Genomic DNA, 14,809 nt, shown 5'->3' on the forward strand with positions numbered 1-14,809 from the left:
CATTAATCATTAGCTTTAGCGATTCATGATTCTACTTTTCCATCAAGGGATCATAATAGTTAAATTTGCAGAGTGGTACTTTTTGCATTTTAAGAAGGAAAATTAGGTCTTATTTATGTAATTGTTCATTTTATTTTTTTTATATTTCTATCGAGTTAAACAGGTCATAAGTATGTATGTATATAAAAGCATGGCAATTTTTCCAACTAAATTTTTTTTGTTCTCTTTTTTCTTTTTCAAAAGTTCTAAACTTTCTATCATATGCTCATTATCATATATCGTATTGTATCGTCCCACCCTACCATGTAATTGTATAACTTAGATGTAAAGCGATCAAGAGATTTACAGCTTAACCTGTAAAACAGATTGTAAAGCATTAAGGCTGTTACTCTACCAGTTATGGCTCTGAAAACATTTTTAATCATTGAGAAAACATGGAACTGATGCAAGAAAGCACCTATCAACATCAGACTTACAGTAAAACCTATGTATCCTTTATTGTTTGAGACATGACAAAATTTGCATTGTTGAGTATCTACAACACACACAATATTCTTTATATTTCAGTTGAGTTGAAAAGGTCGAGCCCGGAGTTGTTATTTGTCCAACTGTAATTTTTTTTGGTCTTTTTTCCTTTCCAAAAAAATTTGTATCATTATTGTGCCCACTATCGTCACTTTTTTGCTCATATTTAAGGTTTTTTTTCCTTTGCTGTATTTGTCTTCCTGTAGACCTAAATAGCTCTGTGGTGACTGTAGTACTCACTGCGTTTAACAGGCATTCATATTTATGTTGTCAGAGTGAAGGTCTTATAAGCCACCACTATACGAGTCTCTACTGCATATCCATTTCCATGACCCCCGGGGTCGTTTCAGAAGGCCCTTAGCCAAAGTGTGCACAATGATGCCATTGAACTGGAGTCACAGAGGTTACCTTTATTTAGCAAAGGAGAGTGGCAGCTAATGCAAGACCATCTGGGTTTCACATAAAGCCGCAGTCCGCATACGTGCATATATTAGTAGTCACCAAACTCACGACTAGAATCTTTAACAGTGGGTTTAATATTTCAAATATTTTCATAGCTTTGAGTTTTTATTAAAAACATCTTGGCAACAGAAACCAAAAAACAGCTTTGAATGAAGCTGCTTGCAATCAGAAGCAAAGCGGTATGCTCAAAGATTGAGCAAATAAAACAGCTAAAGATACAGCTGAGGTAATAAGTATCTCTTTTATAGTTGATTTTCATTTAATACCAGCTAATCAATATCATACGTACAGGTAGCTTTTAAAATCCATTTTCAAATGTATAATCTGAAGTCTCATCAACATAAATTTTAAAACAAAAACCTGCTTTAGAGATCATTATAATCTGTCTTTCCCCTTTCACTCATCACGCAACATCAGCTCTAATTTTACACTGGCCTAGTCTGTTCACATTTTACTAATTATTTCTGTCTAAAGCCCAATTCATGACACATTAGACTAAATACACAAAATACATTTTGCTATAATTTGTCCCTGAAAGATCAAACTATCAATACAATCTTCTTAACCTCATACCATTAAACTTCATTTCTCTATGAATTTGAGATAAAATTTTGAAATAACACCATAGCTGAAGGTTTGGTGAACATAAAATGTAATAACTACTCTTCTGATATAGTTGTTTCATTGTTACAATGAGGCACATTATTGGTGAGTCGAACGTTATATGTTGGAAATGTTGCAGCCACAGTGAAGAATTGTCATTCTTTGCATTGTTTCTCTAAGGTTTTTATGGTGAATCAATGGCTTCTTCATATCAGCAGCGAATTCACAAGTCAAATGTGACTTCTTTATTTAAAAAAAAAGTTTGTCCTCAAGCAGACTGATCGACTTGTTGATCAGTGTCTTTTCGTCGTTCACAAATTTGTACCCAAACAACTTCATGGTTGGCCCACACACGCTCTGCACTACCTGAGCCAGTGTGAAAGGAATGCTGAATCTCCATTTCTCCGCCTGCTCCGATGAGTTCTTTTGTGTGGAATAAACGTCATTGGCTTCCTGAGTGGTTTGAGTGTTCCTCAGAATCCACTCCCGAGCTTGGGAACTAAAAGGTATCCCTGTGAACTTGTACATCTCTTCTGCCTTCTGCATTGGATAGCGTGCAATGTCCTCATAACGCACCAACATGTAACGCCTCCTCAGCCAGCCGGGTTTGCTCAGTCCCACCTCTGCAGACATCCTAATGTGATCACAGTTTCCTTTGAGTTTTTTTAACTCCTCGTCATCTTCAGGCACCTGGCCATCCTGAGCCCAGGTTTTCCACATTTGGTATTTGGAAGAGAAAGCCACCATGCGTGATGCTAAAATGGCCCGTGGATCTCGGACAAGCTGAATGACTCTAATATCCAGGCGTGGGTCTTCTACCAGAGGCTGCAGTGTTTCTAGATGACGCACACGAACGCTTTTAATTGCATGGTATTGCTTGGAAAGGCAGGATTTGGACGCCAGTGTGAGATTCAAGGGCCCACAACGACGAATCTTACAGTGATACCTGCAGAAAAACCACATGAAAAAATATCAGTTGAAGCACTCTCCGTGTTGAAACTAGATGATGATGATGGGGGGGGGGAATCTGACGTAAGTTATTAAATATAAACTGAAAACATAATACCTCTCTATAACATGTTTGATCACAGGACTGCAGACAGGTTCTTCACATAGTGATAAGCTTGATTCTCTTCGAAAAAGAGCTGGGGTGACGTGGTCCTGCGGTGGAGGAGAGATAAACTTCTCGAGTGGAGAGAAGTCGCAGAGGAAGAGCCCACGGAGAACATCCCGGTAGATTCCGGCCAGTACGGTTCCATTGCTCACCTCTGCAGCTGAGGTCAACATGCCTTCCACGTGCCACAAAGGCTCAAACAGATAAAACAGGCTCTCTCCGTGCTGGTTGAAAAATTCACCAACAAACGAGGAGCCGGTCCGGGTGGTGGCCATGAGCAGTACATGCTTACGAGCACTGCTGTTGCTCTTTGTTTCTACATCCTCGAGTTCTTCCTCTTCTATGTCCTCTGAGTAATTAGAATAATTTCCTTTTGTATCATAGAGTTTGGAGAGCAACGATTTGAGCACCATCAGGGAGCCTTTTTGAGTCGTGTTGCTGTATTCCAGTGTTTTCTTTGGAGTCTGCTGTGCACGCTGTCTCTGGATGAGTTGTTTAGAGACCCTGAGGAGACAATAATCAAGCATAAGCATTAACAGGAATCTCATATTTTATATGTTAGCTGAAAAAAATGAAAAATTTGCCTATAAGTCAGAAAGCTTTGCACCTTTAATTCATATTTATTTAGGCACATCAAATGAATTGTTTACCCATTGACGCAAAGATGAGTGTCAAACTCATTTTAGTTCTGGGGCCAAATTTGGAGCAGTTTGATCTCAAGTGGGCCATAAATGTTATGCTGAAAAACGAGACATTTCAACATTATTGTGCCCTTGTTTGCACTTCTACATATTCATAAAATACAAAATGTGTAAGAAACCGACAAAATCAATATCCAAACAATAAGTGATAGATATTAGTCCCAACAGGATCTTCACTTTAAATTTCCTCGATTTTGTGACCAATTTATATTTAATTAAGGGAAATATTATGTCATCATTTGAGGAAAATTTAAGGATTTTGCAACAATTTTCAGTTTTTTCGACTGTGTAACATTAAAAATGGCTGCAATCATGCGATATAAGAAGCAGGGAGACTGTGAGCCCCTGTAAATGTTGAAATTAATTTACACTATGATTCTTGTTGTCTCTGTCATTTTAAAATTTCTCCAGTGAACTGAATTGGATCTTTCGAAGGGCCAGATTTGGCCCCTGGGCCTTGAGTTTGACACATGTTCTCAAAGACATAGGTAGGAGAATCAAACCTTTAACACATTATATTATTAGGGTCAATCTATTTTCCTTCCTAAAAAAGAATGGAGTGCGACTTGAAATCCAGAGTTCCTATTGAACCCTATAGGCTGTACTGTGTCATGAGGTTAGATCTCTATGTTTTGTTTTAAAAGCTCTCCAACAGCTTTGATGCGTGTATGTTTTGGTCATTGGATTTTTGCGTTCAGATAGCGACATTGAAAAACAAAAAAATAGTGGTTAAATTAGATTTTCCTTTTAGAAATACATTTGGCACTGATGTCTGTGTAACACAAGTGATGACGGGTCAGAACGGCATTTTTCAAAACAATGAAAGAGTGTTTCCCAGAGAAGAGGACATGATAGCAGAAAAACTTCTTCCACCCATTTGATGTGATATGAGTGCACAGATGTCTGCTGATGACAAACCTGTTTTGTCATATCAAAAATCACGTCAGAGTAAGGTTTCAAATATATTTTAGCCTGGGTGAAGTCATATTTTATTATTAATAATAATAATAATAATAATAATAATAATAATAATAATAATGCATCAATTTTATATAGTGCTTTTTTGGACACTCAAAGTCACTTTACAGAATTAAGGGATTATTCTTTCACTCCACACTTAGTGGTGGTAAGCTACTGTAGTAGCCACAGCTGCCCTGGGGCAGACTGATGGAAGTGCGCCATCGGCCCCTCCGACCATTACTCACTCACACACTACATTCATATTTTGGGGCTATTCCCAAATGTGCTCTTATTTTGAAACTGGCAACTTCCAGTCTTCAAACAATTAACTTTTTGTTTTTTTCAGACGCAGAAAATGTGAAATTGTGTTGCATGCACAGACCTTACCTTGAGAGGATGTTGCTTTCCTTTTCAATGATGACGATTGCCACAATGCAGATGAAGACGACTGCATACTTGGTCTTCATTCTTGAGCGCTGCTTACTTTCATTTGACATTCAGAGTCGGGTCTGTCTGTTGGTCACTGCCTCTCATAGAAAGGCCGAGCCTTCATTCTGCAAATTTAGAAGTACACATACAGTTCTAAATGTTATTCCTGATAATCCTGAAACCTGTGTTTCTGTGTGAAAGCATGCAAAACAGAAAAAAGTATTGATAACCATTAAAGGAGGGGTTTAACATGATTTAGGAACTTAAAAAATGGATGAGTCTGGGGATTTGCAAACCTCAGTGACCGCAACACTTAGGCAGAAACTTAAGGCAACTTCATAACTGGCGTTGTACGGAGATAGATTTGTGTTTTTATTATTCGATCAAAAAAAAGTTGCTTCAATCAAAGAAAAAAGTGTTCAAACACAACCTTTTGGGTTTCAAATATTTGTTTGCATTCAAACACTTTCTTATAAGATTGAAAAGGTATTTTTTTTTTTAATTGAAGTCAAGTTAATTTTGATTGAAAATATATATTTTTTAATCGGAGCAATATTTTTTGTGATTGAATAATATAGACACAAATGTCCCCTAATACGGCCCAAATACAAAAAAGATCACTTCAATCAAAAAAAGTGTTTTCAATCAAATAATACATTATTTCAGTTATAAAAAAAAACCTGTTTCAATAAAAGAAATGAAGTGTTCAAATGCAATTTTTAAGGGTGTCATTGGGTGCATTTGAACACTTCATTTGATTTAAAAAGTGTTTTTTGATTGGTGCAACTTTTTATTTTATTTTATTGAATAATAAAAACACAAATGACCCTCCATAGTCAAGCTGCTCAGCACTGAGTCACCTGTTTACCATGCTCTCTCTCAGGACCTGCCCTCATTGAATCAAGTCACTTCCTACTCAAGCCAAAACAAGTCCTAACTTTGTGGTTTCATAAGTTATCATGAGTAGATACTTTATGAGAAAAGAAAGAAACACAAGTCTCAACCTGTTGGTTACAAGCATTGCAACTAACCACTGTATGATTTGAAAGTGTTGTATTTCACTCCCATTTCTACTCATATTCAGAACAACATTTAGTAAAGAATGCAGAAAGGTTCATTTGAATGGTCAACTACTTATTATTTGGCCCCAGGGCTTCATAAATTATTGGTAATAACATCAGTGTCAGTCATGTTTTTTTTTTTTATAAATCGTGATTTTTTTTTTAATCAAAATTTCATAGCACCTATTTGGAGCGATTTTTTCAGCAATATTAGCTTGTCTACATTTTCTGGCAGCAATTGAGACTTTTGGACTTATACTATGTCTCCTATAATTGAAAAGATAAGCTAGCTCAGGACGAACTTTAAAATATTCTGATACCACTTGTACTAGGGATGTAACGATTCACTCAACTCCCGATACGATTTGATTCACAATACTGGGTTCACGATATGATTCTCTCATGAGTTATTTTACAAATTGGGACTGTAGACAAAAATACTGTACTATTTTCCTTTTATTTTTCATTGTCAAAACAGTCCCTTCATAAACTATTCAAAACAATGCAATTTAACTAAAAATAAATCTTGAATGAAATAAATAAAGGAATAATACAAATGAAGAAGAAGCCCATTAATTTAAATTCTGGTTCTATAGTAAACAATGCAAAACTGCATAATAGTTCTTTTTCTTTTTAAAAGTGCAACTGAAAATGTATTTTGTGCCTTAATTGGACTTTAAAAAAAAAAAAAAAACAGTCATTGCCCTGTATTTACGTCAGATATTTGTTTGGACCAGCAGAGGGCGTTGGTAACCCAGTGGTCGGTTGCCACTGCTGTGCAGTGAAGAAGAGATGCTACGTGCTAGCAGACAGAGCTTATAGAAAAACGTGACTTTTACAGATATTCACATAATATTACAGATATTCTTTCGGTGCTAAAAGGGTAAGGAATCATTTATGAACATATTTAAGAGTAGAAGGCGGCCAGAAAGAAAGTAGTAGCAGATTCCGCCCGCCGCCTCGGCATTTGGACAAGAGAAAGATAAATACATGCGGTTTAAAAAAAGTACTGCGATTCAATTTTCAGAAAATCGATATCAACTGTGATACCTATGAATCGATTTTTAACTGCCTTACGATTAATCGTTACATCCCTAACTTGTACCACTGACGACATATCTTGTGACATTTAAATATTGCAATATCTTGTCCCACAATATATCATCCCATTCTTACAGATGACAGATGTAGTCAGTGCCTTAGTAGAATTAAATACAGCTGCACTTGACAAGTTATTGTGTTAAAAAAACTATGTTTAAATGTTAATTTTCACAGAAAAGTGTTGCAGGTACAATTTTGTTAGAGATGAAGCCAGTACGGTCCCATGGCTCACCTCTGCAACTGAGGCCAACAAGCGCTCCATGTGCCACAAAGGCTCAAACAGATGAAACAGGCTCTCTCCGTGCTGGTTGAAGAAACCCGTCCGCGTGGTGATAAAATTGTGATAAGAAATTTCATTTGAAGTGATTGTGCCAAGGATATCCAATTTGTGATTTGGTGTAGCCAACATTTTTACCTTATTTTGGATGATATACAAATGTTGTATGCGATTACAATACTGTCTTGGAGGTCAAGTGGTATGAAAGACTTTTTCCTGACAAATTGCAGTGGATTATACTTGAACACAGATTGTAAAACAGATTATTTTTCCACTAGCTAAAACTGAGGTAATACAATTTATTCTCATACAAAAGCACTCATTTCCACCTAGTAGCACCCTTTAAGTTAAATATACCAGTTTGGATTAGCATTGCTGTGACTGTGGGCTCTGGGAGTAAATATCAGCTAATTATCTGAGCTTAATACACCACAGCCTTCAAACTGTCAGGCTGAAGCCCTTAAACAAGAGCATTTATACATATGCAAGACTCACTGGAGCGTTTGGCAAATCTGACTATTTGCTCAGGCAGAAACATCACATCACTCTGTTTATCATCTCACTACAAATTACATTAATGGCTGCCTTCAAGAAGCTTCTCGTGGAGATATTGAAGGATGAAATCTCATCTGGAGCATTGCTCTCACTCCACATGTGCACGTGTAACAATTAGCAGTTATAGAGGTAAATATAGGGAAGTGCGGATTTAGTGCGTGTTGTGTTTCTCATTTAATAGTGAGCAGACACATTTTTTTTTTTTTTGGGGGGGGGAGGGGGGATGGGGCACCATTCAATGCACTAGCCATTCATTTCATTTCACCAGCCATTGAACCAGAACACCAAGACTAATGAATATTTCTGCGTAATAGAAATGTCTCTTTAACTTAAAAAGATATAGATGTGTGGCGTTCACTTACTTTAAAACATAACCGTGTGTTTATTGTCAGGGGTGTGATTCTGAATGAATATGATCATACAAGTGGACAGCAGTAGCAGCAGCAGCCCACCCTGCCCCCCATATCTGTCCGAGGGTCGATTAAACCTATACAACATGATAGAAAAACACGCACACAAGACGCACCGAAGCTTGGACAGTGGTATTATTCAGGTATTTCACATTTATCATGTTTTAAGCACGGGGCTCGTGAACGTGGACCAGCTGATCGCGTGCCGGTGATGTTGCGTGAGTGCGTGCGTGTCGTGTTCTCTTCGCTCCTCGTGAAAAAAGCCAAACAGTGAGATGTTCCAACCTTCAGTGGGTCTCCCAGCGTGCTCGTCCCTGGTTCTGTGATAGAGATCGTGTGATGGGAGCATCCTGCATCCTGCTGCTGCTGCATCGTCTCGGACGCGTCGCTTCATTGTATCCGTGGACGCGGTGAGGACTCACCGTGGATCAGCGGTGAGAAAGAGCGCCCCGAACGGACACATTATTGACACAAATCTATCACTGACCCAGTGACTATAGTCAGACAAAAAGCTCCAGAGACGAAAACCCTGTTTAATTATCCCTCAAATGTTTGTCTCTGAACATCAGCAGCTGTAAACTTTCCTCTAACTTTCACCATGTGCTGTGGATCCGTGTGTGTGTGTGTGTGTGTGTGTGTGTGTGTGTGTGTGTGTGTGTGTGTGTGTGTGTGTGTGTGTGTGTGTGTGTGTGTGTGTGTGTGTGTGCGCGCGTGTGTGTGTGTGTGTGTGTGTGTGAGAACAACCACGCTCCTCATTCGCGGGACATCCTGTGTGGGTTCAGTCACGTGATCTGAACGCTACAGAGAAGCCCCTGTTCATGGTCGGACCCTCCTCTCATCTCACTCCATTGCTTTTTCAGCCCACACCTAGAGCCCTTTTTATCCGAATCAATATACGTACATTCTATCCGTACGCAGCTAAACTGTTTGGTCAGTTTAGGTCACGTGATGGGTATCAATAGCACTGGGAGTTGTCCGTATGGCAACTGTACAAATAGACACTTTCTTTATCTATTTATTTATCTTACAGTGCTTTGCAAATGAAACATCCCTGATTAGAATTATTTCTATAGTTTTTATCATTTACCGTCATCTCCCTCCTGATGTGGGACCAAGACTGATCACCATTTTGTGTTTTTGGTGTCGTTTTGTTGTTGTTTGTCTGTTCTTTTTATTATCCAGTATATTTTTTCTCTTCTTTTGTGTGCTTTTGTTGTCGTTTTTTTGTTGATAGTATTATTAACATTTTTTGTGTGTGTGTGTGTGTGTGTGTGTGTTTTGGTTGTTTATGTCATTGTGTATGTTTTTCTGTTATTTTTGAGTATTTTGTACTGATTTTGTGTATTTTTCTATTGTTGCCGTTTTGTGTGTTGCTGGTAGTGTGTATGTTTTTGGTGTCATTTTGTATATTCTGATGTCTGTTCTTTTTATTATTCCATATATTTTTGTGTGTTTTTGTTGTTTTTTTGTGAGTTGCTGGTAATATTCAGTGTGAATATCTTTTTTTTTTTTTTTTTTTTTGAACTAAATTAAACATTGTAAAACCCCATGTATTTAATGTTGTCATTTAGAGTGATTTGGTGTTGCAAAACATTCATTTTGCTACTTCCGGTTTTGGGTTCATGACGTCACTGTGTCGCAGTTTGTTTGGGTTTAAAAAAGGTCAATATTAAAAACGTTTTTGTACTGCTAAAAGTGATTTAAGTTAATATTTCATAGTTATTTAAAATTATTCCAGTGATTCCAAAGTTCCTTTAAATCGCGGGTCACGGACTTCACTTCCTCCTCCGTCTCCATCACTGTGGGCGGTGGCTGTGCCGACGGCCATTAGCCACCTTATTACAAACTATCTGCTTTTTTAACGTTTGTTCTGTGAAATGGTGAGTGTTTCTTCTTATAATTCGATGTGTTAAGATACTAGCAGCTGTACTGTAAACACACACCCACACACGGCTGATAGGCGTGCGTGTGAGAGTGCCTGGATGTACATGCTGAACGCACACAGAGCCATTTAGAGAGAGAGTTGCGACTTTGGTGTTGCAAAACCCCTACTTCCGGGTCTCTTTTTTAATCTCTCAACAACCTGTGACGGATTATGTGCATGACGTGCGTGTGTGAGAGATAACCCATGGAGGAGATACACACACACACACACACACACACACACACACACACACACACACACACACACACAGCATTTACAATAAAATATACTAAATGAGTAAAACAAAACAATATTTATACAAAATGTACACAAAACCGACAACAGAAATGTATATAAATATACAAAAACACACAAAATGACTCCAAAAAACATATATTACAGTAAAATACACCAAACTTCAACAAAAATATGAAAATGACTCAATACACGAAACAAAATATTTATACAAAAAAATACACAAAATGACAACAGAAATGCACAAAACTACTCCAAAAAAGATACAAAAATACACAAAATGACTCCAGGATCACACTACAATGGCAACAAAAAACAATAATTATACAAAAAATGCACAAAAAGATACATAAATACACATGACTCCAAAAAACATGCATTACAGAAAAATACATGGAGTAGTGACACACAGAAAGGTAACGTTTTGCTTTCGTCTGCTCCTTACCTGCTGTAACAAACCGTGAAGGAGAGAAGAATGATTTCTCACCACTGTAATAGTGTCCACAATGCTGTTTGGCCTGAAGCAAATACAATTAAGATGGAAAAGTAATGCCCCCCCCCAAAAAAATGTAATGCCCCCCCTTTAATTTATTTTTGCAGCCTGGTCTGGCTTTGTTGTATCTGTTTCTCCATCAACGTGTTTAGTTTCCTGCATATAGGACTGTCAGATCCAATAGATTTCCTTCCATAATCGTGAAACCAGTGATTGTTTAGACAGCAATTTTTGATATTTTGTTTAAGTTCTAGTCTTCTGACAAAAATATTGAATATTTTTTAGATATAATTTTCCCCTAATTTATATCCCACCTCCACCATTTCACCACTAGGTGACAGCAGTGTAAAGCATATTACAGTCCCTGTATTGTATAAAAGAGAGTAGTCTGATTGTAGGTAGGCAGTATGTGTAACAAACATATCAACTAGCAAAAAGCATCAATATACTGTACATACATCATCCTTTTTATTATCTAATTGATTAATTAGTTAATTAATTTGTTTTAATGTTCTAAACATAAGTATATACAACATATATATCAAAGACATAAATAAAGTTGTTTCTTCAAAAATATGTGAAATGAAAAATATAATAAGAAGAATAAGACAGCCGAGGAAGCGTTTTTTTTCATTCTTTTCACAAAAGAGAATATTGACATTTTTGATCATTTTCAAAAGAAGATGAAATGCGTAATGCATTAACGCTCCGAGTATTTAACCACATACACAATCTTGAGGACTTTTTTCAATTTTTATTTTCATGTGTGTAAGTTACTTGAGAATATGCGTGCATGGTTTGGTTTGGTTTTTGTTGTATTTTCAATGATAAATCATTTTCAGTGACTGAAGGTCATAATGGAATCCTACTGGGGTTGAAGCATTTTATTATTGTATCACACCAGCTTCACGTTGGACAGCTGTTTGTAACCATTTCACTGAGTGATGATTAACGCAGAAGCAGCCCGTCACGTCTCATGATTCATGGATCTGAGGGGAGTCCAAACCTGTTGCTCGGGGGCCACCGATCCTTCATGTTTTAGATGAGATGTGTCCCTGACCAAACACACTGAAAGGCTTGTTATCAGGCTCTTTGCAGACCTGCTTGGTGATACTTCAATAGATTCAGAAGTTTTTGAACAGGGAGACATCTAAAACCTTCTGGATTGTGGCCCTCAAGGACGGGGTTTGGACAACCTAAGTGAGCAGTGGACTTTATGAAAATAAAAGTCTAAAAATGCCCCTCATACTCTGCAGAGAGAGATTAAAGGAGTGACCTAGTTTCACAGTGGACCAGGGCTAAAAGCAGACCTCTGCCCTTGGCAAACTACACTGCGCAGATTATCAATAATAATCCAAAATGGCAAAACTGAATTGAACATCTTGACAACAGGCTGTCTGCAGTTATCCAGGTACTCCTTGAAAAGGCATCCAGTGATTCTTGTTGTCCATATTATTTATAGTATTTTTTGTTTTTGTATTTTTCCTAAAAATCTACTATCGTTGTTGTTGTTGGCTATTTTAATCCAAAATGTTCTCTGTATGTTAGCGGCGAGCTGATATTTGGAAGTCTACATCCTTGACATTTTAAAGGACACTTACATTTTTAAGCCATGTACAGGACTGAAGCCAAAGTAATTCTGATGTCAACATCAGTTTTCACAAAACAGCCAGTAACGTCCAACTAATTCCACTTCATACACAGGCGACCCAAAAGCTGCCGACGACCATTTTCTAGAAAAAAAGACACACTGCTGTCGTTTATTTATTCTAGGGAAAGGATCTCATAAAAAAAGAGTAACAAAAATCTTAATATTTGTTGACATTTCAACATCTTTTCATACTCATTTGAGTTTTGAATTCATTCTTTTGTTCAGTCATTTTAATCTCTGAACTGAAACTTTAGATGTTAATGTGCATGTTACTGCAGTCAGTTGGGATAGGCTCGAGTTCAGTGTTAAAACAACCTGGTTTTAAAAGAGAACCTGAAAGAAATTAGACTATTTAATTGCTCTTACACAAATATACAAAAATAAGAACTAATTTATGGTTGTGCAAGATTAAGCCCTTTGTTTCAATTGCAGGTGCTGCTGGATATATAAACAGTAATTGCGGCTCTATATTAAGAGCCGTATCTGGTTTCCAAGTAGATAGCACCATGCCTGTGTAAATGAAATGCAGTGTCTTAATAGAATGCCCTTGAGCGTTAAAACGGGTAAACATCAGAATGAAAGATGAGTCTTTTCACAGGGACAGGGAAAAAAAAAAAAAACAGTATTAGATTTTATTGGCTTGCATCTAAAATCTCCGATATAATCGATATAATGCATATGGTTTTTATTGGATTGTTTTTCAGGGTCTTCTCATTTATTATTGCAGAATATTATGTTTGAAGTTAACATTTATGTAACCAATTGTTTAATAACAAATTGTTCAGTTTTTCACACCTATTGTTGTTGACTCTTGTTCTCTTTTTGAGTAATATCGCTTGATTTTTTTTTTTTTAGCATTCCACACTACAAAATAAGTACCAAAAGTAAGTGATTTGTGCTGATATCATATTGTATCAGTATCGGGCAAGATGGCAAAATCTGTATTGTATCATAAGTGAAAAAGTTGTTTTTTACGTGCTACCGCAAACCAATTTTCAACATATTGTTTTCATATCACGTGTTAACGTTTTATTTCCTTGTAAAAAATAAAGTGGCTCAGACTGAATTGTTAAAGTCCAAGTGATTATCAGCAGATGAAGAAATATTTACTCTAAGCCAGTTTATATACATGTTCAGTTGTGTCTATACTGGGCATTGACAGTAATCCCGATCTGCGGATGCACACACAGTCATGTACTAAGCATCAGCCTAATATTTCGCCATGGGCAGCCGATGGACTGCCACCACCAACAGGAACAAAGAGGTCAGCAGCACTGGATTAAAGATGACTACAGTGGAGCAGTGAGCTTTTATCCCTGCCATTTTCTCCCATGGTGATTGTAAAGACACTGACACAAAAATGCTTCACTGACAGGTTTTGTTTTATTTAAATTTCACAATAAATGCACTGACACACATTTAATGGCTTGAACCAAGCAGACGTGGGTTAGGTTGACCATGACAGAGGATAAAAACCATATCAAAATCATTTGATTATAAAGCTTCTTAATGCTGCACGACATGTGCGCCTTGCTTACATGTGCTTTTGGTTTCAACATTGTGTGCGCTAATTGTATATTACATTCGTGTTTATGGACTCGTTGTCACAACAGAGATGCTCTGTGCATTACAAGATGAGAAGAGATTAAAGTACAGTGGGTTAATCTTCCGACCTGCCATCTGCCACTGCCATGAGAATTAAACCTGAAGGCAACAGCCAACATCCAGATGTCATCGAACAGGTGATCTTTTCCAGTGACCAGAACGTGCTCTTTTGCAGGTTATGCATTATCTACTACTACAACTTTCAAACACTCGCTAGCTACTGTATTTGAAGATGAACATAAAGCCATTTGGACTGCTATCAAAGATTAATGATCTCTATCATGCACAGATGATTTTAATGCTCAGGTTTTACTCTTCATACGTGCCTCGGTAAATCTTTATTACTGTACATTCAACTCAGATTATAAAGCAGATTTAATATCAGCATGAGAATGGATGTTTGAAAGGTTTACTCATATGTACAAATCCTCTTGCATGCAATCCATTTACATTGTGGACATGGGAGGCACTCATTATTTTAATGTAGCATTTTTTATAAAGCTTGGAAAAAGAGATTATCGACAAATAGTTAATTTGTGTATCTTTTGTCTGTGATTAATTATATATTACCATATTTTTCATTCATAGCTTGGGGTCAGTAGATGCATGATTAATTAAAACCCCAAAAAGCAGCAAATAATATGTATTTTTAAAAAACCAAAACATAAACAACACGATCGCTC

General features: G+C 37.1%; 1 protein-coding gene across 1 annotated transcript; it reads right to left on the reverse strand.

Annotated features, from left to right (window-relative positions):
- Positions 1 to 1,704: 1,704 nt before the first annotated feature.
- Positions 1,705 to 8,808, reverse strand: chst3a (carbohydrate (chondroitin 6) sulfotransferase 3a). Its single transcript, XM_028469173.1, has 4 exons — positions 8,484 to 8,808; positions 4,753 to 4,919; positions 2,657 to 3,208; positions 1,705 to 2,536 (listed from the first exon to the last, which is right to left on the reverse strand). Exons 2-4 carry the CDS (start codon positions 4,860 to 4,862, stop codon positions 1,840 to 1,842), a joined length of 1,359 nt encoding a protein of 452 aa, XP_028324974.1. The 5' UTR covers positions 4,863 to 4,919; positions 8,484 to 8,808; the 3' UTR covers positions 1,705 to 1,839.
- Positions 8,809 to 14,809: the final 6,001 nt, after the last annotated feature.

This window comes from Gouania willdenowi, chromosome 15 (genome assembly GCF_900634775.1).
Source record: "Gouania willdenowi chromosome 15, fGouWil2.1, whole genome shotgun sequence".
Classification (NCBI taxonomy): domain Eukaryota; kingdom Metazoa; phylum Chordata; class Actinopteri; order Blenniiformes; family Gobiesocidae; genus Gouania; species Gouania willdenowi.